Source organism: Setaria italica, chromosome III (assembly GCF_000263155.2).
Source record: "Setaria italica strain Yugu1 chromosome III, Setaria_italica_v2.0, whole genome shotgun sequence".
Taxonomy (NCBI): domain Eukaryota; kingdom Viridiplantae; phylum Streptophyta; class Magnoliopsida; order Poales; family Poaceae; genus Setaria; species Setaria italica.
Window position 1 is genome coordinate 6,256,915 of NC_028452.1, and position 23,817 is coordinate 6,280,731.

The 23,817-nt window shown below is 46.6% G+C and overlaps 4 protein-coding genes across 4 annotated transcripts; 3 read left to right on the top strand and 1 right to left on the bottom strand.

Moving 5' to 3' along the window:
• The first annotated feature begins 3,935 nt into the window (after positions 1-3,935).
• Positions 3,936-8,645, top strand: LOC101767549 (diacylglycerol kinase 2). Its single transcript, XM_004960706.2, has 8 exons — positions 3,936-4,070; positions 4,614-5,742; positions 6,280-6,655; positions 6,766-6,842; positions 7,054-7,173; positions 7,258-7,422; positions 7,562-7,699; positions 8,028-8,645. Exons 2-8 carry the CDS (start codon positions 4,651-4,653, stop codon positions 8,178-8,180), a joined length of 2,121 nt encoding a protein of 706 aa, XP_004960763.1. The 5' UTR covers positions 3,936-4,070; positions 4,614-4,650; the 3' UTR covers positions 8,181-8,645.
• Positions 8,646-10,305: 1,660 nt separating this feature from the next.
• LOC101767953 (cytochrome b5) lies at positions 10,306-12,235 on the bottom strand. Its single transcript, XM_004960707.4, has 3 exons — positions 11,948-12,235; positions 11,753-11,819; positions 10,306-10,910 (listed from the first exon to the last, which is right to left on the bottom strand). Exons 1-3 carry the CDS (start codon positions 12,035-12,037, stop codon positions 10,627-10,629), a joined length of 441 nt encoding a protein of 146 aa, XP_004960764.1. The 5' UTR covers positions 12,038-12,235; the 3' UTR covers positions 10,306-10,626.
• A 203-nt stretch (positions 12,236-12,438) lies between these two features.
• Positions 12,439-13,659, top strand: LOC111256592 (altered inheritance of mitochondria protein 44-like). Its single transcript, XM_022824767.1, has 2 exons — positions 12,439-12,546; positions 13,048-13,659. The coding sequence occupies exon 2, from the start codon at positions 13,050-13,052 to the stop codon at positions 13,533-13,535; it is 486 nt and encodes a 161-aa protein (XP_022680502.1). The 5' UTR covers positions 12,439-12,546; positions 13,048-13,049; the 3' UTR covers positions 13,536-13,659.
• Positions 13,660-20,618: 6,959 nt separating this feature from the next.
• On the top strand, positions 20,619-23,493 carry LOC101768356. The gene is made up of 2 exons (XM_004960708.3): positions 20,619-22,051; positions 22,160-23,493. The coding sequence occupies exons 1-2, from the start codon at positions 20,684-20,686 to the stop codon at positions 23,147-23,149; spliced, it is 2,358 nt and encodes a 785-aa protein (XP_004960765.1). The 5' UTR covers positions 20,619-20,683; the 3' UTR covers positions 23,150-23,493.
• Positions 23,494-23,817: the final 324 nt, after the last annotated feature.

Genomic DNA, 23,817 nt, shown 5'->3' on the forward strand with positions numbered 1-23,817 from the left:
AATGAATGATCCACCTGCAGGAAAAAGAGAAAGACGCCCGGAAATATCTCGCACATGCAGGCGGCCCCACCACCACGGGACAGTTGGGCCAGAGGTCTGGGCCGTTGGTTGGGCTGGGAGGTGAGCCACCGCGCCAATCCTATGTGGCTTACGGTAGCACGTGAGTTATATAACTTTCATTATTTGAGATTAGTGGAAATATTTACATCCGTAGGATCTGACCCGTCACTTCAACCCTACCTTTCTCTCTCACCGCCACCCCCTCTCTCACCCCGCTGCCGCCGCTGCCCGCGCCCACCTCTAGCCTGCGGCTGCGGCACCTGCGTACCCTCCTATTGCTTGCCTGCCGCCGGGAGGCCCCTCATGGGTTGGGCGCGGCCGGCCACGGGTGCTGCCACCGCGGTCCTCTTGTGCCCCGCAGCCGTGGCGGCCCCCTCGTGCTTGCTCGCCGCCGGGCACGACCCCTGCCTCCATACACAGCTGCCACTCTTGCTGTCATCGGAGAAGAACATCATTTTTTCAGATATTATACTGAAATGTTGGAATAGCTTATTGACACTAGTTATTTTTCCAAAAATATTGAATGTAGTATTTCTAAATATTTATCTATTTCTCAGAAAATGTTGAATGTAATCTTATGAAATGTTGAAAGTAGTTATTTTTCCAAAAATGTTGAATGTAGTATTTCTAAATATTGATCTATTTCTAAAAAATGTTGAACGTAATTTTCCGAATTAATTTTCTGAAATGTTATATTTATTTATCAATAAGTTGAGTTTTTTAGTTAGGTTTAATGGGCTTTAAGGCCATATTTTATCCAGCACACGAAAGCTTCGTAGGAGCCCCAGCCACCGGCGGTGGGCACGTCAGCAGGTGCCGTGCTGTGGAAAGCGACACGCTGGAACGTGGGATGGTTGATTGGTCGCCACATCAGCGTGGCCCGTGACGTGGTCATAGGATCTCGTTTCAGATCTTCTGGAAGTATCTGGGTTCGTGTGCGGGGGGTTGGCATCGGCCCCACCCTACAGTTGGACGGATGGGGGTGGTTAATTAAGCTGATACACCGTCAACTGGACACCGTCGACAAAGACCGGCGTTGGTGGTGTTGACAGTAGCGATACATTTTAATGGGTATGCAAGGTGGTTTCGTTTCGATCTTTTCAGGGATGAAATATCCGCGATGACTTGTAACCATCGCCCACGAACCCAATCTAGGCAGGCTAATAATGCCGAAAAAAAAGGGAAATCCTAGTGTCGCTTGTATGCCATCTGTTCATCTGCCTTTGCCGAACACCAGCCATGGTTACGTTTTTTTTCTTTTTTTGTTGACGAAAACCAGCCATGGTTGCTGCCGATTAATCCTCCTTACTATACATGTTGCTCTTCTAGAGGGGAAATTGAAGGCGTATGGTTTACAAGCTACTTGTAAGAGCTGATTATCATGTGTTGATGTTTCCCTTGGTAATTGAATCTTGAAGGTTAAGCAGCTCAATTTTTTTTTATCCCATTCGGTGCGCCAAAAAGTGAAGCAACCTGCAAAACTCTAAAGCAGCTAAACTCATCTCCCCATCCAGTTTGCTTTCTTGACGGATGTCCCTCAAAAGATCATACCATGCTATATGGTACATGCTCATTGGAGAATGATCTTGAACGCAATTATTAGATACTCCCTCCGTTCCAAATTATAAGTCATTCCAACTTTCTTGGAGAGTCAAATCATTTTATGTTTGACCAAAATTATAGAGAAAATCACACAAGTTTGTGACACCGAATAGATATACTATGAAAATATATTTAATGAAGAAACTAATGGTACCTATTTGATATCATGAATGTTAGCACTTTATTGTATAAATTTGGTCAAACTTGATATGCTTTGACTCTCCAAGAAAATTGGAATGACTTATAATTTGGAACGGAGGGAGTATATAGCAAGCTAATCAAGCTAGAGGTCGTTAGTAAAAGTTTCAACGCGTTGGGGCCTCCGTTTCTCCCACTTCGTTGTTGTAACTTTTTTTTTCTTCTTTTTCTATAATCAATATGCCAACTTTTGTTTGTTGTAACTCGAAAAGTGAGGATAATATAGTAACAAAAAACATGTGCTTGGTGAAAAGGAGAGGGAGAGTACTATTTTAGTGATCGATGCCAACCTTTTAGCTTGAGTGGTAGGGACTCTGGTTACTTGAGCTTGGTTGATGGGAGAAGGAATCGAAGGCTCCAAAGTCTTAGGGATTAAGAATGCGCCGCAGCGTGTACGCTTTCCACCGCAAAAAAGTTCGCTTTCTTCACGCGCTGGATCTGCTTTGGGATTGGGAATGTTGGGCTCATGAGTTCCCCATGCAAATCTGGCCTCTAAGAAGTGATGATGAGAAAAAAAACAAATTGATCCAAGAGCCACTCGGTGGCAGCATGCGGCTCTTATTGTTTCTGAAAAAAAAAATATGCACGTAGTGCTTCCTCAGAAGCACTCTCGATTTCGGGCGTGATGCACGCTTCAAATTTCCTGCGATAGATAAGCTATATACAAGAAAAATGAAACCATAGTGGCTTGGCTTTTCTAAATTTCGAGTTGTTTCCTCCAAAGCAGAGTAGTGGCATCTTCGTGGCTTTTTTTTTAATAAAAAAAATAGCCTCTGTTTGGTCCTTGTGACCGGTAAAGATTATACTACTCTGAAAGGCTGCAATATGAAAAGCAAATGTTTTTGAAAGAGATTTCTGGAATTGTGGTGCCGCCGAGCGTATCAAAAATGGCAAACGGAGTAAATCCTCATTTTCCTCGAATGAAGCATAAAATGCACTTGAGTAAGAAATTATACTCTGAGATAAAAAAAAATCAATCAATCAAATCAAAGTAAGAACTGAACCCATGAGAATCATCATGGGAGCTAATTGGAGCATGTGATCACACCATCACTGTTCGATCGAGAAGTCATTTAATTCTGCCGCAAGTCCACAACCACAGACATCACTGGCTTGATCACACCAAGCAACCGCTAACCAAAAACACCCGCGCGAGGATGAGGATGGAAACCCATGTCGCGCGCAGCACGCGTAGATCCCATCGAAATGGCCACGCTGACCACACAACACGCTAGCTTTAGCTGCCAACTAATTCAGCTAGTTCTCACTCACTCTAATTGACAAGTCCATCATCAGCATGGGACAAGGCAAAATGAGAGAGAGAGAGAGAGAGAGAGAGAGAGAGAGAGAGAGAGAGAGAGAGAGAGAGAGAGAGAGAGAGAGAGAGAGAGAGAGAGAGAGAGAGAGGTATCAGAAGACGAGAACAAAGTGGCACACAAAACAGAAGCCATTTGAGCCGCAGCGGTCGCAGGTGGCTGGCTGCTCGACGGCGGAGACTCCGGACTCTGGACGCCCCGCCGCCAGCCGGCATGGAAAAACTCAACGGACTAGGTCATGCGTGGATGAACATGAAGGGATCGACTCATGCAGCCGGGCGTTTGATTCTGAATTTCAAAAGCTGACGTCGGTAGTCTTGGATGCTTTCAAGAACATCGATATACAATATATAATTTTGTATGGTAACGGCCAAAAGTAAAAGAAAAATCGACTTCACAAACTTCAATGAACTTTTATGATTTTATCACTTTTTCTCTTTATGATGTGGCAGTAATTCACCTAAAATGAGACTCTTTGAGCGTCTTTCTCAAATAAAAAAAAGGTTCACCAAAAAATTCTTTACAAAGTTTCACCGAAAATAATCTGTTTTTTTAAAAAGATAAATAAATATCTTTTGTCTACAATTAAATGTAAATATAAAAAGGAAAATGATTACGAGTGACGTAAAGCGTAGAGCTCCGGTTCCCCAGGACACCCACGAGCCATCCCTGTCAGTGCAGAGGAGGACGCGCCTGTACCCCCAATCTCTCCTTTTTAAACGCACGCCACGACGCCAACCGGCCCCCACCCACCACCCTTCGAATTTTCCTCCCCTCTCGGGCTCTCGGCCTCCCCTCCCCTCCTCTGCAGCGCAGCGCCGAACCCAACCACACGGCAGCGCGAGCTAAGCGAAGGAAGGCGAAGCCAAGCGAAGCGGAGCAAGGGTTTGCGAGGTGAGCGCTCGCGATATCCCCACCAAATCTTCTCTGCGCGTAGATGGTGGGATTAGGCGGGGGTTGAATTAAATTGAATCCTCGGGGGCGGAGGCGGACGGGGAATGCGGGATCCCGGCGGGGATCGCTCGGGTGCGGATCCAACCCTCGCCGCCCGCCGCCTTTTTTTTTTTTTGGTTAGGATCCGTCCGGTTCGATTTGTTTTGCCTTGTTCCTCTGGCTTGATTTTGGGGCGCTTGAATTGCCCCGATGGAAACTCATCTGCGGGGTTGATTTGCTGCCTCGTGTACGCGTGAGAGATGAGATTTCGCCAGCGCGAGATGGATTTTGCTCCTGTTTCGTGGCGCGATCCGTGGGTGGAATGCGATCTCGCTTGCCAAACTGGAGGGGGGAATTGCTTCCTGTTCAAATATGCCTTTCCTTCCGTCATCTCCAGATCAAGGGAAACGGTAGCACGCAAGTTTTGTATGCCAGCGACGCGAGCTTCTTGCGATACATACGACTCACGGGTTATTCTTGCCTCTTCTGTTGCCTCTGCTGCAGGTTCTGCTCTTGAGCGCAGGAAGCCTGGCGACCTGCCATGGACCTGGTGGGACCGTTGCTGGTGGCCATGGCCAGCTTGCTTGACGCTCCCGGGCTCCAGTTCTTCGGCTGGCTCATCACCGCGGGCTCCTTCGGCCTCGCGGCGCTCATCTACGCGCTCCTCAGGCTGCAGCGCGAGGCGTCGCTGTACTGGATCAAGGCGGCTGCCAGGGAGAAGCGGGCCGCCTGGAAGTCGCTGCGGTGCCCGAGCTCCAGCCACACGTGGTCCGAGGACTACTTCAGTGGCGGGCAGCCGTCGACGTGCTGCGTGTGCCTGTCGTCCCTCGGCTCTGCACAGGGCGTGGTGGGCTCCAGGGCCGCCGAGGCAGACGTGGTCCACCGCTGCTCTGTTTGCGGGGTGGCGGCGCACTCCTACTGCTCGAGGGGCGCCGAGAAGGACTGCAAGTGCGTCGCGCAGGCTGGTGTGTCGCCTTTGCTGCATCACTGGTCGGAGAGGTGGGTTGAGCTGGACGACAACCCGGAGATATCTTCCTTCTGTTACTACTGTGATGAGCCGTGTGGTGTGCCGTTCCTTGGCGTCTCTCCCATATGGCGCTGCCTGTGGTGCCAGCGGCAGATCCATGTTGATTGCCATGCGAAGCTGTTGAAGGAAACCGGGAACACTTGTGATCTTGGCCTTCTCAGGAGGCTTATTGTTCCTCCCCAGTCGGTGAAAGAGATTAGCGAAGGTCCAGCAATCAGTGGAATGTTGAACTCAATCAAGGAGGGGTTTTCATCACGTAGGAGTCGGGACAGGAGGCCACGCAGCAAGAAACGCATGAATAACCATCCTGGTGGCAAGACGAATCCGACTCCCACAAACAGCTCAATACTTGATTCAGTACTTGAAGGATTTGCTAGATTGCAGGGCCTGGATGGAAAGTATGCACTGGCCAAGCCTAACTTATCTGAAAATTCTCTCAAGCAAACATTTGGATCTGGTATTCCTAATGGAGGAAAAAGAAAATATGAACTTGTTGATTTACCACAAGATTCAAGACCCCTGCTGGTTTTCATCAATGGCAAGAGCGGAGGCCGCAATGGGCCTTCTCTTAGAAGAAGACTGAACATGTTGTTGAATCCTGTACAGGTAATCTATCTTTCTATGTTGTACTCCCTCCGTTCCAAATTGTAGGTCGTTTTGACTTTTCTGGGTTCATAGATATTATTATGCACTTACATAGACTATAACTAGATGCATAATAATATCTATGAACCTAAAAAAGCTAAAACGACCTACAATCCGGAACGGAGGGAGTAGTTATAAGAAAGTAGAAAAAATCATTTTGTAAGCTGCCGGTCAAATAAACTCTTTCGCAAGTTATTTCTTATGAACAGATCCTCTAACCATCAATTACCTTAGGTTGTTCTGATTCTCTAGATATGTGGTGCTGTCATCCTGACTAATATAAGTACCGGATAATCTGTTTCTGTTTAGCGCTTTTCTAATAGCATCTTGCTTTATGTTTCTCTTTTTGTAGGCACTTTATTTTAACTAGGCTATAGAAACCTATCTGTTTGTATTTTAGTTGAAATGGGGCTAGCACATTAATTCTATAACTGGAATTGTTGATTGTAGCATAATTAAACTCTTAGCTTTGCCTAATAATTCCAATCCTCCTTTCAGATATTCGAGCTAAGCGCTTCTCAGGGACCTGATGTTGGATTGCAGCTATTCCAGAATGTAAAACATTTCAGAATCCTTGTTTGTGGTGGGGATGGAACTGTAGCTTGGGTTCTTGATGCCATTGAAAAGCAGAACTACGAATCTCCTCCCCCTGTTGCCATTCTTCCTTTGGGAACAGGAAATGACCTATCGCGTGTTATGCGATGGGGTGGAGGTTTATCTTCTGTTGAACGACAAGGAGGAATATGTGCACTTTTAAATGATGTTGACCAATCAGCTGTTACAGTGCTTGATCGCTGGAATGTAGCCATCAAAGAGAAGAATGGAACAGAAGGTCAATGCACCAAGCAAGTAAAATTTATGACTAATTATTTAGGTAAGTTTCGTCCTTCAAACCCCACCATTTCACTCAACAGTTTCTACTGTTTAATATATTTCTTCAGTCTGAAGATGCTAACAATATTATTTATTTGTTCTGTCCTGTAGGTATCGGATGTGATGCAAAGGTTGCTTATGACTTCCACACCACTAGGGAGGAAAAACCAGATCAATTTTGCAGCCAGGTAGGGATAACATTTTATTTTTCGTTTACAGTTTACTCTTAGTCATGTTTGAGTATTTCTGTTGGAAACAAACTATTTCTTATCATCTTATGATTCCTTGAAAACTACTGAGAAATCTCTGCATCCTAAGCAGTTGTGATCATATAGTGTCTTCTATGCTTACCATATATTTGGTAGAAAACGTAATAAATGCATTACTTTTCTCATGCAGTTTGTCAACAAGCTGATATATGCTAGAGAAGGTGCTAAGGATATGATGGATAGGTCGTGTTCTGATTTACCATGGCACGTTAGCCTTGAAGTTGATGGAAAGAACATTGAAATTCCGGAGGTAACCTCCTTTATATCTTGCATCTGTCACGACTTTGTTATTTAATATATTTGGAGGAGCTTTCTTATCTGGTATCCTCATCAGGATGCAGAAGGTGTGATTGTTATGAATATCCCTAGCTACATGGGGGGTGTTGATCTTTGGCAAAACGACAATGACCATGATGATGATTTCAGTTTGCAATCAATCCATGACAAAATGCTTGAGGTGGTCTGTATATCAGGGACCTGGCATCTAGGCAAACTGCAGGTACAGATAGTCTGCTTCCTTTTAAATGTTTCAATTATTTTGTCTCCCATTTTCCAGATGTGGTACTGTTCTTTCTGATATGTAGTAAAGAAATTTAGGTAGCATTAGCATCTTACAATAATTCTTCTGTGGTTGATAGGTCGGACTTTCAAGGGCACACCGGTTGGCCCAAGGAAAAGTTATAAGATTGCACCTCCACAGTTCATTCCCTGTTCAGGTTGATGGTGAACCATGGATCCAGCCACCTGGCTGCCTTGAGATTTCTCATCGTGGACAGGTAATTTTCTTGTCTAGGAACAACGGACTTGCATCGTAGAGTTTGCATATGTTTTCATTCTGCATGTGAGGATGCTTCCCCATATGATGGAATGACTGTTTGTGATTTAGCATCAGGAGGTTTCTAGAAGTTCTGATATCTGGTTTTCCAAAAGACCGATTGTAACTACGGGAACCTAAATCGTTAACATTTGTCAGTTATTAGTTGATTAATCAAGTATGATAGTAAAGTAGAAGCTGGGCAACTGGCCAATGAACTTAAAAGTCAATTTGAGCACCTTGAATAAACTTAATAGAACAGCTTAATCGACTGTCTTAATGTTGTGCAGATGTTCATGCTGAGAAGGACATCTGAAGAGCCCACTGGGCATGCTGCAGCAATCATGAGTGAGGTCCTCGTGAATGCTGAGTGCAATGGTGTGATCGACGCAGCTCAGAAGAGATTGCTCCTCCACGAGATTGCACTCCGTTTATCCTCCTGACACACTGTCTGCTCCTCCATCTGACAAAAGCTAACGCCATGTTGGCCATGTTGTATCGGCTGATACCAAGCACCACCCCTCTGTCGAGTAATCGCTTCCGTTGCACAGACACAAAGCACAAACTGTAGAGTTCATGTATACAATACAAAGAGGTAACAGAAGATTTCATGCGTTCGCATTTGGTTGTACCTTTTAAGATAGGTCCTTCGCTTCTTTATGGCTGGGCTCATCTGAGCAGATTCGAAAGTGGCTGTCAAGTTGAGAGTATGCCAGTCCATACAAAGAGTTTTGTAGTGCATAGAACATTTGTAACTACAAATAGGGCTCAATGAGCAGTGTAACTAGAACATCAGTGTTTCTTTCTTGGCAAAGATATAGAGATACAAGACTTCTCTGAGAAGATCTGTAATTTTGCTACTTCTGACTAGTGATATTGTGGTGCTGCCGTGGAGCAGTTCCTTATTATCTTGCTGGCTGTGTTCCTCCTGTATGGCTGTACTGTATCCCTACTACAGCACTTTTATAACTGACACCACTCCTTGTTTCATTTCTAGTGCCAGAAAAGATTGCTTCGTTTCTTGTCTATACTGGACCGTCTGCAAATTCGATAATGACAGCGTCCGAGACTGAACACGCGTCAACTATAATATCCAATGGAATTATAGTCATCAAAACAATTGTTCGCCGGTTTATCAAGGCAGTATGAACATGTAAATAATCCAAATCATCTCTCTTTGCCAGCCAACTGTATACGGCCATCTCCACGAACAAGCCCAAGCTCAAACTCTTGATCACTTACCGCCATGGCAGCTCCCACCGTACCTGAGCGGCGGTGCCTCCATGATGGGCAGCCGCCGCGTGTTGCTACTCTTGGCGCGCGCCATGGCCGCAGGAACTGCAGCAGCAGCAGCAGCAGCAGCAGCAGGAGGAGGCTCACCGATGCCATCATCTTCATCATCAAGCCATCTTGGCGCCCTGGGGTGCTGAGGCGTCATGAAGATGTCCCCACGGTCGCTGCCATGCCATCTGGGAGCCCTGGGATGCTGAGGCGTCATGAAGAAGGAACCCTGGGGAGAGAGCTCTGTAACATCAGCATGCGCCAGGTGATCGGTGGAGGAGAGGGAGCGGTAGTGCTTCATGGCCTTCTTCTTCTTCAGAGCCTTGAGGACGAAGGGGATGAGGCCATCCATTTTTGCTCGCATGCAAAGGAGGAAGCAGCTAGGGAGAGGACGATGTTCTTTGAAGTTCAAGTCTGTAAGGTATGCATGAAAATTGAAATGTTCCGCAAATGATGAGGCAAAAGAATGCCTTTACCTTGGAACTTGGCCATCACCAATGATGTCATACATTGGCTTTTATTCAAGTAAATTGTTTGTCTTTATGATGACAACTCTTCGTGGTGGTAAGCACGGCCATCTATAGCGTATAAAGTGTTTGCTATAACTGTAATGGAAACCATACATTATATATGTGTTGCATCCTTTGACAAATTCCATTTCACCTTTTTATAGCTTCTTAATAGGTTGGAACATTATTGACAATATAGAGTTGACAAGGACGGATGTTTCTAACCTTGCACCCGGTCAAGTTTGCCTTGAGATGTTAATTTTTTTTATGTGTCATAATAGTCCGGTGGGAAGGATAATACGCTGCACAATGAATTAGGAAATATGGAGCAAGAAGTATTCAAAATATCCTTCATATTTTTTGATCCAGCTAGAGGAAAAATAGCTCAAACTAAATAGCCACTAGCCAGTACCTCATATTATTCTTAACAATCCCATCCGTTTGTCAAGTAAATGAGCTAAGAAAGCTTAGATGACTATGTCAAGGTCAAAATTAGGGAAACAAATATAATAATGTAACATTCAAACCATTTGCAGTTTTGTAACTGCAACGACAGGCTTGTTAGTCTAGACTTTGGAGTTTGGATTATTAACTAGTTGGGATCTGAAAGTGGAGCTGGCCTTAACATAAGCATCTCTTCACAGCTGACGTGCAAATTCTAGGATTGGCAGTATCTCTGAGCCGTTAATCTTCAAAGTTGGCCAAAGAAAAAAAAAACTTGCACGACTGTTATCTCCTCATGCGCACATACAGTTCATCTTTGGGATCTCTTGATGAGTTGATACAAACAATGTATTTATCATCAGGATCTTCAGCACAGAACTAAGATTTTTTACAAGAAGAGGCATCCCAAGCAAAAATAAGAACAATTTGTCTCATTCATACATCTGTGGTTTGACATGGGTGTTGCATGCAAGAACAGGAATTGCAAGGAAACTACAACTTCGTGAAGATTGAGCAAAACAAGATCATTTCTCTCTCTTCTCTGTCTCTCTAAAACATAGCCAGTAAGGCAGTAACCTCTTCAAGTACAAATTACCTTAAGACAAGGTCACCCTAGCAATCTAATAGTGAGTAATAATTCCAAGCCTCACTGGATTTAATGGTTCTTGGAGACGAAGGTTAGGTAATACCAAGCTGAAAATGCCAGGCCAAGCACAAACAACGGGAGTAGGAAGTCCAGGAATGTGTTCGGATTAGGAGGGCCTTTGTTCCCTTGCATTGTCCTGGAATTTGGTGGCTCGAGGCCCCAAGGATCTGTGGCCTTTGATGCACTTGGACGCACGTAGCCCTTGATGGTTCCGATCAGGTAGCTGTCCATCATGCTGATGGCTGATGTGCTGTGACCCACCTCTTCAAATGCCTCCGTAGCATCCCCAGAGGCTTCAAGAATTTACAACAGCCAGAGAAAACCAAGCTTAGCACAATTCCATTTATGGAAGTATCTTTTTTGAAATGCGGTAAATGAAAAACATTACAATTTTGGTTCTTCACTTAAATTAAGATAACCTTTGTAATCTAAAAGGAACAACTATAGTGGAATCAGTGCACTGGTTTCATTTGGAAAGACAAAGTTAGCATAATTTGCTAGGCTTGAAGATTTGACCTAGATAGAGAACATGTTAACTAAGACATGCATTGGTCTCCCCTGGGCACAATATTTCCAACATCACCCTCTAGTCTCACTTTTGGCAAGCAGCTTTGGCATACTCGGATTTTATTTTTGGTTTGCCGACTTTTGAATTCGCCCAGATGTTGATTCTTTCTATTTTTCTAGGAAGAGTAGCAGATATAGGCATAAAGCATGGCAACAACATACCCAGAACAGGTAAATCCTTTTACCAACCAGGGTCCAGGAACTCAGCAACTCGAGTGTATCTAGCATATTATTTTTATCATCCCAAATGCCACATTCAAAGTAGCAAATCAGGATGTTTTATAACTTAATTCCTCCTGTAGCGGTTACAGAACTTGCAGATCAAATTCAGTACTTCAGTTGGCCTTGCAAAGTCTCTCTGGCAAAAATAGCTATGCCAGAAGCCACGAGCCAGAGACAACGTGATGCCATTTCGAAAAGTTTGAAGTGGTAACTAGAAATGACGAAATTAAACTAACAAAATGATTTGGTACACAGATTACAGTTCTGTGAACAGATAAACAAGCAGGAAACTGAAGCAGAAAGGAAACTGAAGCAAAGCCAGGGAGCACAATCTTAGCCTACCTACCTGATGCATGGAGGAGCACATCCTCTCCCCCAGGGTGGTCCTCCAGGAACTTGGTGACATCATACACCTGAAACCAACCAGCCAGGGCCAGGCCAGCAAAATCATCAGAGTTAGACCAAATCGAATCAGATCTCTGTCTGTCTCCCCCAGCGAACCAGGAGAAAGCACAACATGAAAGATCTCCTCCCCGCTGACCTTGCCGCCGATGACGACCCAGCAGTCCTTCCTGGAGGCGTGGAGGGCGACCTCGGACGCGGCGAAGAGCTTGTTGGCCTCCCCCGCCATGGACGAAGGCCGACGGGCGCGCTCTTGTTCTACCTGTCTTGCTTGCTCTGTCCCTGTCCTTACGGTGGGATGGGGGAGGGAGGAGAGACCGAGAGAGATATCGAGGAGCCGAGGGAAAATCTTGGAGCAAGCCGAACTAAGCTGAGCTGAGGTGAGCACGCCAAGAGAGCTGCCTGTGCTCTGGTTGGTCACGGGTTGGTAGGTGGTGGCTGGGGTTGGCTCGTCGGAGACGACGAGGCGCCCACCCGTCAGGGCCGCGAATGGGCTGCTATTCGAGCGTGGGCTAAGGCCGTGATGTCGAAAGCACAGCCCACTTTGGTCCGCTGCGATCGTCAGTTGCCGCGGCTTGGTCTCTTAAAAGGGGAAATCTTGGCGCCGTTTGGCTCCTCAAGTCCTCAACCGTTTTGGTCTCAAATCTTTCCCCGCATCAAATCGCCGCCGCCGCCGCCGCCGCCCGCCGGTGACCTCCCGCCGGCCCTGCCGGAGTGCCGCCGCCGAGATCTGAGCTGGTACGTGCGTCTCCCTCGCCGCATTTCTTGGTCGGCTCGTCTCTGCTTTCTTGATTCTTCCGTGTTGCAATCGGCTTAGGGAGGAATCCGTTCGACTGCTCGCCCTCACATCGCACTACGGCTACGGAAATCCAATCGAATCCTTAATCATGAGAACGCGCACAGAAATTAAGTCTGACGACTGATTGATTACACGTTTACACGACTTTTTTACTAGTGCTTATATTTAGTTCAGAAGCTTCTACAAAAACCCCCCTCTCCAAGTACACCGGTTGCTGTGGGAATTTGTACGGTTTAGTCCAAATCTCCAATCTGTACAGGCAAGGTTTCCTGTCTTAGAATGGTTCCCAAGTACTGTTGTGTTCTAGATATTTGGTATGTGTAGGTAGAAAATTCAGTTCTTAGGTCTTAGTGGAATGTAGGAGTCATGATGTTGTTGAAGGGAACCGATTGGAATGCATTTATTTGTTTAAATCTTCATTTAGCTCTTTCCATTTGTAGTCATGGCGGATGAACCTTCGGACGCGTGCTCACGCACAGATGGAGATGGTGTGAGGGCTGGCAGGAACAACAAAAGAAAATCTTCTCAAGCATGTTCATATAGGTTCATAATAAGAAACGAAAGGGAGTGCTATGTGATTTGTGTCTTCGCTGCTGTTGTTTTCCTGCTCATATATCTCTTTACCGAATATGATGATGAAGAAGAAAGCGACGAGGAAGATGGAGAGGAAGAAGGGGAGAGATGTGAAGAGGATGGGAAAGAAGAGGATGAAGAGGAAGAGGGCAACGATGAGGGGGAAGAGGAAGAGGATGGCGAAGCGCATGCTGAGCTCCTTAAGGTTACTGTGGATTGCTTCATAGCAACAAAGGCATGGGCAGAGCTCGAGCTTGGCCCAGGGAACGCAAACATTAAAGAAATCGTTGGTATGCTTCGATTCATACCGGGATACGACGAAGCAGTAAAGGCAAGACAAGACAGGAAGCCGTAAAGGTAGAATGACGCCTCAAGTTCTCAGACATACGAAATAATTCATAGTTGGTTCTAATGGTAGGAAGTTCATGTTGCTGATGGCACTTCCAAACTGTATCCATTGCATGTGTGGACCAAATGGCTGCTCCTTGTACGGGGCTTCAAAGTTCCAATGATATGCTATTTTAATTTATTGTTTTTTTGAGAATTGTATGAACTTGTTAGCAATTGGGTAGCTGCTCTTGTGTGTTTCAAAATTTCTCTGACGATGATCATTACCTGTTAGGTTTGGCACTTCCTTTCTTTGCGTAAAATGAATGACCTGGTGCAACTGTCAAAATTTGTATATTGCTGTTCATGGATTCATCTCGCGAATTAGCACAGGGTTCTGCAATTAGTTTTATAATTAGCTCATATTTAGTCCTCCTAATTAGCATTCGAACATCCTATGTGACATTGCTAAAATTTAGCACCTAGTATCTAAACACCCCCTAAGTCTGTCTGATGGATATGGTTCGATCATTATCTCATACGCATCATGCAGCAGTGCTTCTTTTATGATTCCCCCTCGGCCTATGCTACACGTGCATTGTAGTAGTTCTCACTGAAGTCTTGTACAGTACAACCACGTAATTTCCATCTCAAGTTTCTTATTTGCCTCGCTGTTCTAAAATTTGGTACGATGCAAACTTTAGTTGTAGCTAATAGATTTTGTGACCTTGCATAAGGGAATCTGCTGGAATTAATTAACATCTTGAATGTATGTTCATCGGGAATAATATTTTGTAGTTTTGTTGGGAGAATGTTTCCCCAACAGAACAGAAAGAGGGATTTTTCCGGAAGCTAGAACGAAAGTGTCTCCATGGTTGAAATCCGTATTCTATTTTGGGAGCAATATGCCCCAAATGTTTTTCTGTGCCCTTAAATTATGAAGGAGTGGCATATTATTTATTTCCCACAGCATGCCTTTTATTTTATCATTACAAGCAAATTCTCGTGCCCATTGCTAAAATCTCCTACACAGGGTGTAGTGAAGAGTATTTATTTTTATAAACACTCTTATCGATGCTTATTTTGCTGTCGATTCGAACCTAGGACCTCTAGAACACAAGTGGAGAGACTCTCTAGTCGTCCCTACTACCGCGCTAAATATTGAAGACAAAAAAGGTTGCCAAAGTCGGAAATTCCAGAATTGTTTGTTCATAAGTTCATGCCCTTGCTAATTTAGAAATGTCTAAAGAAAAGCAGGTCCCAGAGAGGACCACCATGTTTTTACATATACCTGGGCCTGATATTGGCGACAAATGCAACGCCATTGGTGAAGTAGCACAAAAATAATCCACAACAAGCTGGGGCTGGCTACTCTTTACAATGATCATATATATGATAATAATATATGACAGCTATTAGAAAATGGCTTGATGTAGAAGAAATTGGTTCTTCCCAAGGGTGGGTTAGCTATTCGTTTAGGACGAAATCATGCATGTTCCATTTTTTGGTGCCAAATGCAGCACAACAAGGACGCCCGTGGATAAAAATATGATAACTGGAAACACAACTTCCAAAAATAAAAGATAACTGGAAACAAAGAGTATTACAGAGATCGATCGGTGGCCAGGGTGCATGCGTCGACCCGCGTTAGTTATTACATGGAAAGGTGCCACGTGTATTGAAGTTCACCTGCGAGCACTGCGCCCTCACGTCGTACGACCTTGTGCTGATCCACCCCTTGGACTTGAACCACACGCTGCCCATCACCAGCACCGTGCAGTTGGACCAGTCCTTATCGTCGGCGGGGGCCGGCGGCGGACTCCTTTTCTCGTTGGAGCTTTCCGCCGGCGTGCTCCCTTGCTCGGATTTCCAGTACTCGGCCGACAGGTCGATGCGGGCCTCTTTTCCCGGCGGCTGCGTCGTGCCGTTGTCCAGCGAGCGCCGGTCGGCCACCGCCGGCACCCACGCCTCCTCAGTGTACCATATCTCGGCGCTGAGGGCGCCGTAGTGCACCGCCGTGTGCGGGCTGCTGTTGTTCACCACGAGTGTGAAGTTGTGGTACTTGGTATCTTGGTCGACTTTGTTGCCAATTGTTGTTGGGTTCTCGATAGAGAAGGAGATGTGCGCGGGGGAGATGCTGATGAAGATGGCGGCCGTGATGGCGTTCACCACCAGGCTTCCTATCAGGGCTACAAGTACGATGTGCTTGTGGCTCCATTTTCTGGGAGGAGGGATCTGGATCGCCATGGCCGGTGAACTGTGACTGTGAGTACGTAGTTTGGCAGCAACCATGGAGTGCATTGGCTATCTTTATATACACTAGTTGGCCTTGGAGGCTCCGATCCCCTGGAGACCCTGGAGAGTCTTGCATACCGACGACAGAGATGTGCATTGGGCCGGGTTACGTTTTTTCGTGTTAGCTAGCGTACACGGAAACAAGCAATCCCAGACTTGCACACATAAGGAAAACTGTCAACTCATTGCATAATAATGTCACCTAATGCAAAACCAAAAAGGACTTGAGAGCAAGCCAAAACAACCCACATTCGCTGCTACCGTGGTGTCGGTGTTCTTAGATACTATTCCAAACCTCCACATCAAGTGATGCTTTAGCCGACAGTGATGTCGTGGATATGATGACAGTGGGGACAAATTAAAGTAGCCAAATCAATGCGATCTCCTCTAATAAAGCACGCTGCAGTTGAAAATAAAAGTATGCTTCTCATTAATTTCCTCTCTTTGCCTTTTGTCGTCCGTTGCTTGGCACTGACTCAACTTAAAAAGTAAAAAAGTACTGTATCATTTTTGTTGTACCTACGACACACAAAAAACAAAATAAAAAATCATTTGACCGACAATTAGATCAAGAGTGTATGGGTTTTGTGACCCAAAGTGATCAATGTAATTTGCGCAGGCAAGTTGTGTCACATAAAAGCTCATTCCAAAATTACAGTATAAGGAATCTTAATTTGTTGATAAAGATATACTCATCCATCCCAAATTATAAGTCATTCCAAGAATCTTGGAGAGTCAAAGTATCTCAAGTTTGACCAAATTTATATGATAATAAAATAACATTTATGATGTCATCTAAGTATCATTAGATTCTTCATCAATTATATTTTCATAGTATACCTATTTGATGTCATAAATCTTTATAATTTTCTTTATAATTTTGATCAAACTTGAGATGCTTTGACTCTCCAAGATTCTTGGAATGACTTATAATTTGGGATGGAGGGAGTACCAAGCATTACAAGTGCAAACAAATCATAAACCGAATACAATATAGGAAATACAAACACACGAAGTTTAATAAAAATTCTACCATTTCATGCGCTCACACTTGTCCTAGCCTTTAATGCCCACAAGGGCGGCCTGAAATATAAAAACGTGATTGCATTCATACTTTGTGTAAGGTGGTTCTTATTACCCTAAAATGAGGTGTTTTTGTTTTCCCTGTCGTGCTAGTCCTGTCATCAGTTCCATCAGGAAAATTAGTTTTCCTATTTTCTCATCGGTTTTGCCTATTTCCTTGACTGTTTTAATAAGCGCTAGGAAAATTCCTATTTCCAGTAGTGAAATAAATAAAGTACCTAGATCCACATGTATGTGCCCCTTCTTATAGGTGGTATATGGGTCTGCATGCATGAGTACACACACACACATCGATCTTCTCCCTCCCTTGTCCACTCATGTTCGTAATGAGCAAGCGAAGTGGGCGCGAGATGAGTGACATAAAATATGTTATTGCAGGCGACGACGGCGAGCACACGAGGTTCCCCTGCCTCGACATGGTGCGCTACGCGATGGCCGCCGCGGTGACCACGCTCACCATCGCCGTGATCGCGTTGGTGATCCACGCCGTGCTCCGCCCCGAAGACGTCAGCCTCTCCATCAACAACGGCTACATTAGCGCCGACAGGCTGTGGGAGCGGGACGTGCGTGTGCTGCAGGTAGGCGTGGGGTCGACGCCACAGCTAAGCTCCACCCTTAGCGAGAAGGCAGAAGAACCGGAGCTCGGAACAGTGACGAAGTCGTCCAGCCGTCCTTACCCGACGGAAGCCGAAGTTTCCCAAGAGAACCATCAAGCAGCACTTGACGTCACTATTGGAACATCAAGCGGACTTCCCAAGGAATGCTTCCTTGGTTGTGGTTCCGGATCCGGTGAAGGAGCAGGCCAGCAGGATCAGCCTGCTACTCAGCAGGTGACGTTGCGCAAGGCGACTACGACGAATCTTCTTGTCATCGTCGTCGCCAAGAACCCCAGCGGCCGCACCAGGATCGACTGCAACGGCACGACGGTGAGCCTCTTCGACATGCAGGCCCCACAAGAGCCGATCGGCAGCAGCCTGAAGCTGGGCAACTTCACGGTGCCGCCGCAGACGACGATCACGCTGCAGGAGCGGCTCAAGATCACAGACACCAGCTACATCTGGGACAACTACCGCGGCGAGGTCAGGTTCAGCGTCATGGTGATGGTGAGCGCCAAGGTCACCTCCTACCCGCTGAACAAGCCCAATACCAAGGTGCAGACCTACGTGTGCCAGCCGGTCACCGTCGGCCTGACAGGCTACGAAGCCATCTATGCCACCGACCAAGTTGATTGCCGGACAAGGGCACCACCACCCTCGCTGGCGCCGGCACCGGCACCGGCACCGGCACCACGGCCATGATGGCCAGCAAGTTATTAGCAGGCTTTCCTCATATCAAAGTTTTCATCTTCAACTTGGTGTCACGTGCGTGTGATTTCATTGCCTGCGTGTGAAAGTGTGATTTTTGCATAATTAATTTCGTCCAGATGGGCCTTTTGTTTCAGCAACAACGTGTACATGCATGTACCAGCCAGTCGTTTAGCATTTGGATGGAATTTCAAGTGTTTTTTGTTTGTATTAATAATCTAAGCTTGGACTGGCTACTCATCCCCTATCTTAAATTCATTCTCCCACACTACTAAACCCTATTTCTCTCCTACTCGGCTACTCCCTCTCCCTCGCAAAACCACATAACTTTTGATTCTGACGGTTAATTAAAGACGTCAATTATTTGATGCGTCGTTCTTCAGCTCCAACGTACATCTCTGCTCATTGCATCCAACTTATTTCGTCAGATTTTGTTTGAAACCTTGCCGGCCTCACCTTGGCCCTTGGGAACAATCTCCACACCACCAGGGAACTCGCGAGGAGTTGATCTCTGCTACTTGAACGTACCGAAGAACCATTCGAACTAGCTAGTAGCCAAGAATATATAATGTCCTCGGCGTTGGTAATTATTTCTACACACTCTAGCTACTACCGGTTGCTAGCTAGTATCAGTATCGCGGCTCTAATTCTCACCGGTACGAATTCTCTAGTATTGACATCTTTTGAACCTAACACTATACGTTATTAATGAACCACACATGTATTCATACCAGGAAATACTATAATGCAGCAACTAAGACTGGTTGGTTTATAATTTGTTGAGGAACCAAATCGAAGGCCAGGGTCCATGGCTCAGGTTTTGCTGCGCTGGTTTATTTAAAACAGCCAGTGATAACTTTTGCTAAAGGCTAGGGTCCATGGCTTAGGAGTCGGTTTGTAACACCCTAATTTTCAACTTTTGCTAAAGGCCGGTGTTTTTTTTTCCTTTCGAACAATTAGCGATAACTGTGTTATTCAAGCTATTAGAGATTTGTTTGGCAGAACATGATACGAAGCCTTTCAATTTGGGAAAAAAGCAAAAGTAGAGGCACAAAGCAAAGATTGATCAAAGAACAATGCCATGTACGATATATACCAGTGCTTTCACTTTAGTTCTTTTGATGAAATTTATCTTGGCATCCACGCGATTCCATGTTCGATTGGGTACGAGATGTCCATGCATATATATATGCTCACATCCAGTCTAGCATGGACATATATCCATATGCACTCCACGCAGTCATCATCCAACAAAGATGATCTTCCTCGCCAATAGCCCACATGCTAACAACATAACTAACACTAGTAGAGAGCTGACCTTCTATCCAGTGCTTTTGTCTCGATTGATTTTGGACCTGACACTACTCGAGACTAAAGTGCCTTTAGTTGCGGGTCAAAAATGAGGCACCGAGGGCCACCCATGGGAGGGGCTTTAGTCCCAGTTGTAAAACCAATCGGGACTAAAGCTCCCCGTTTAGTCCCGGTTGTAACGGCTAAAAAAAATTGACATGGACGGTGGAAGCTTTTGTCCCGATCGGTTATTCCAATCGGGACAAAAGATTTAGTCCCAACTAGAAATTCTAACTAGGACAAAAGGGGCCTTTTGTCTCGGTTGGAATTTCCAAGCATGACAAAAGGGGCTCACCCACCCCCCACTCCCTTCTCTCTCCACCTTATCTCTTCTCTTCCTTTCTTTTCCTCCTCCTGGTGCCAACTCTTCCTCCTCTCCCTTTCTTTTTCTCCTCCCGGTGCTAACTCCTCTCCCTTTCTTCCAGGTAGGCGGGCGCGCGGCGGGCCGGGCGCGGGCGGCCGAACGGGCGTGGGTGGCTGGCCGGGCAAGCGGCTAGCGGTGCGCACAGGCGGCGGAGGGTGGAGGCGGGCGGTGGAGGGCAGGTGGAGGCCGTGGTGCATTTTTTTATTTTGTTTGAAAACTTTTTAGTCCGGGACCAAAGGGGTCTTTTGTCCCGGGTGGATGACCCGGGACTAAAGGATCCCACTTTTATCTCAAAAAATTTATCTCCTTATCCAATTTGTACATGTTACCACCAATGATCTTTATGTACGACATATCCTAGGAATGTAGTGGTTGAGGAAGGATATTTTGGGAATGTAAAGTGACTCATGGGTCACTATAAAAAGGGAACCTACCAAGTTGTAAAGAGAGACCGGTGTTTTTTTTCTTCCCTTTCGAACAATTAGCGATGGTTGTGTTATTCAAGCTATTAGAGATTTGTTGGCAGAACATGATACAAAGCCTTTCAATTTGGGAAAAAAGTGAAAGTAGAGGCACAAAGCAATGATTGATCAAAGAACAATGCCATGTACGATATATACCAGTGCTTTCACTTTAATTCTTTTGATGAAATTTATCTTGTCATCCACGCGATTCCATGTTCGATTGGGTACAAGAAGTCCATACATATATGTATGCACACATCCAGTATAGCATGGACATATATCCATATGCACTCCACGCAGTCATCATCCAGCAAAGATGATCTTCCTCGCCAATAGCCAACATGATAGCAACAGCCCAAATACTAGCTATGCTAGACATGGCTGTGATGCCCTACTCCATCCCTTTGTGCACAACCTCACCGCCTCCTATGCAGACCAGAGAAATGAGTCCACCATGGTGTTCACCTCCGTCGTCATGTTCATGCTCGCCGCGCTCTTCTTCAACCTAAACCTCTTCAGCCGGCTCTCCGACGTGAGCGCCATCCTCAACCCCACTGTCCGGCTCTTCCTCTCACCCTCGCTGTCCCTCTTCCTCCCCGTCATGTCGTACCTCTTCTCCGAGGCCAAGAACGAAGGCGCTGCCTTGGCTGCTGCTAGTTACAGTACTAGCTCCAGTTACAGTCGACAGCTTGGTGGTGGTGCTACCGAGCTGTCGCTGCGAGCCCGGACGATCCTGATGTGGATGCTTCTTGTGGAGCTCCTCCGCAAGAAGGTGGAGGCGATCCTGGTGAGCGTGGGTGCGCAGTCCTACTCGAGCACCATCGACCGCGCTTCCCGCATCGCTTGGCTGGGCTACCTCGTCTTCTACAACCTGAGCAGCACCGGCAAGAAGGCAATCTATGGCACCTTATGGGTCCTCGCTGCTGCGAAGCTGCTGCAGAGGGTCGCCATCAACGAGCTGCTCAAGCGTTCCTTCGCCTACGGCAAGAACGCCGAGCAGCTCAGCTGGTACATGGCCCAGATTGAGAAGCAAGACCATCAGCTGCAAGAAGTTGGAGACGATGGAGCAGAGCTATTGAACAAGTGCAAGTACGCTGTTATGGGAGAGGAGGACTTGGAGATGAAGGTTAGCCCCATGGAGGGCTATCATCTGGAGCTGAAGGATAACGTCGTCGTCACGGTTGGCGATATTTGGACACAGGACATGGGCGACCTACTCCAACAAGATCCAAGTATTAAAAGGCTATGCCTCTCCTTCGCACTCTACAAGCTGCTACGCCGGAGGTTTGAGGACCACCCCATCACCGACGTGGAAACCAGCAGCTGCCGGAGCCTTATCTTCAGAGGCCTGCTCAAGGAGCTGCTGCGAAGCACAGAGGTTGCACTGTCAACCCAAAAGGTTGAGGTGGAGCGCAACGAGGACGATCTGAAAGACACGGTGGTCGCAGTTGCTCTGTTCCAAGTGTTCTACGAGGAGATCCAGTTCCTGTGCGAATACTACCACTCTGTTCTACCCGTCGTGCTCTCCAACCCCTTCTTCTTCCTAGCCAACTACATCCTGTTCCCCATCGTAGTATGGGCCTTCTGCCTCCTAACCTTCATCCTCTGCGGCAACGGGGACGTGGTGTACGCGTACCGCAGTATCACTACCGACAACTACATCATATCGACCGGCACGATGAAGGTCTTTGTGTGCCTCCTGAGAGGAGTCGTCTATTACCCGGGTGTCCTCTTCACCACCATTGATCTAGCAGTCACTATGCTGCTCCTGCTCACCTTCCTCTATGAACAGGTCTGGGAGTTCCTCGTCTTCATCCTCTCCAACTGGCTCATGGTGTCTCTTCTCTGTGAGTACACCGCCAAGCGCCGCTGGCGCGACAGCCGCATCAGAGCCGGGCTCATCCGCGGCATCCTGTGGGTACGGAGGAAAATGAGCCGGCCCAACCTCTGCTTCAAGCAAGTCTCTGTGCTTGGGTTCGGCCGCCGTCTACCATCCATGTCCCTGCCTAAGAAGAAGGCAGTGCCCACGGAAGTGAAGAAGTTCATCATGGATTACATAGTGGCTCACATCCATGGCCACCACGTTGATGCTCCTCTCAGCAATGGCTGGTCCACGCTGCAGAAGTACAGCTCCCATCAGCTCTCAAATGCGTGCGAGAGCAAGAGCGTCGCCGAGGTCATCCTCACCTGGCACATCGCTACCAGCCTCTTGGAGGTGAAGTACCCGCTGCAAAAGAAGAAGAAGACCCCGGTGGGAGCTCATCGTCAGGTGGCGACGACCCTGTCTGGGTACGCTGCTTACTTGGTGGTCTCGCGTCCGGAGCTGCTCCCTGACAACATTGAAGGGACCAAGCGTGTGTACAGTGACACGAAGGACGAGCTCAAGGACGTGTTGGGAGGGTGTTGGAGGTACCATGTGTCTCAGCAAGGAACCCGCTTTGACAAGCTGGTCGAGGTCGCAGAAAGGCCGGAGGAGGAGACGGCGGCGGCGGCGGCGGCCGTGGTGCGCAAGGGGGCAAAGTTGGGGAACAAGCTGATGCAGATGGCGGAAGCAGGTCGAGGGGAGGATCAAGTGTGGGAGCTTCTGGCCGACCTCTGGATGGAGCTGACGGTGTACCTGGCACCGTCGAGCGGCGAGCTTCACGTCAAGGCACACAAGGAGGCCCTGGCGCTGGGTGGCGAGTTCATCACCGTGCTCTGGGCGCTTTGCACGCACACCGGTATAACCAGGCCGGCCGTTGCGCCGTGGGAGGCAACAGCAGGTGTTTCGTGTCATCCATAGTGCATGCCGTGTGCCGTGTCATGTGGGAGCATTTCATTCATTCTTCTGAATGGATGCATTGCCGTGTGGTGTGATGTTCCATGCATGTTCGGATTTTGGTCGTCTGTCTTTCCGGCAGCATCGTGGTGTGGCTTTGATTTCCCTTTTTGTGATTTGCCCGAAATACAATCTGAAATTTGCCATTGAAATAATTTGCAATCCAAAATTTTCCATCGATGTGTCGCTGACACGGTCACAGCTGATGGTGGCAAATTTCAGATTCAAAACACAGTTGCATTGGCACGAGGAGTATTATCCAAAATGTGTAAGTCTCTCGCTCAAGAAAATTGTTATAATCTGATTGACATGGCCGTCCCACTGGATACAAAAATGGAGAAAACAAATATTCAACATGTTCACAAAGTGTGGCCTTTTGATATGATACTTTGTAATAAATTCTCTTGATGTTGACCCATTTTCAAACTCCTTTTTTTTTTTTGTTCTGGCAGTATGGTTCGTAAATAGTACCGGTAGTCTCAAGTCAACATCCCTGCCAGCTTATCCGAGCAGCGGTAGGGATAGTTTCAAAGGATACCCAGCCCTGGGCGCTAAGCATGAATAGGAGACAGTGATACTTCGTTATCCTTGTCGGGTCTTAATTAGAGCCGGCAGCGAGATATTTGATTATG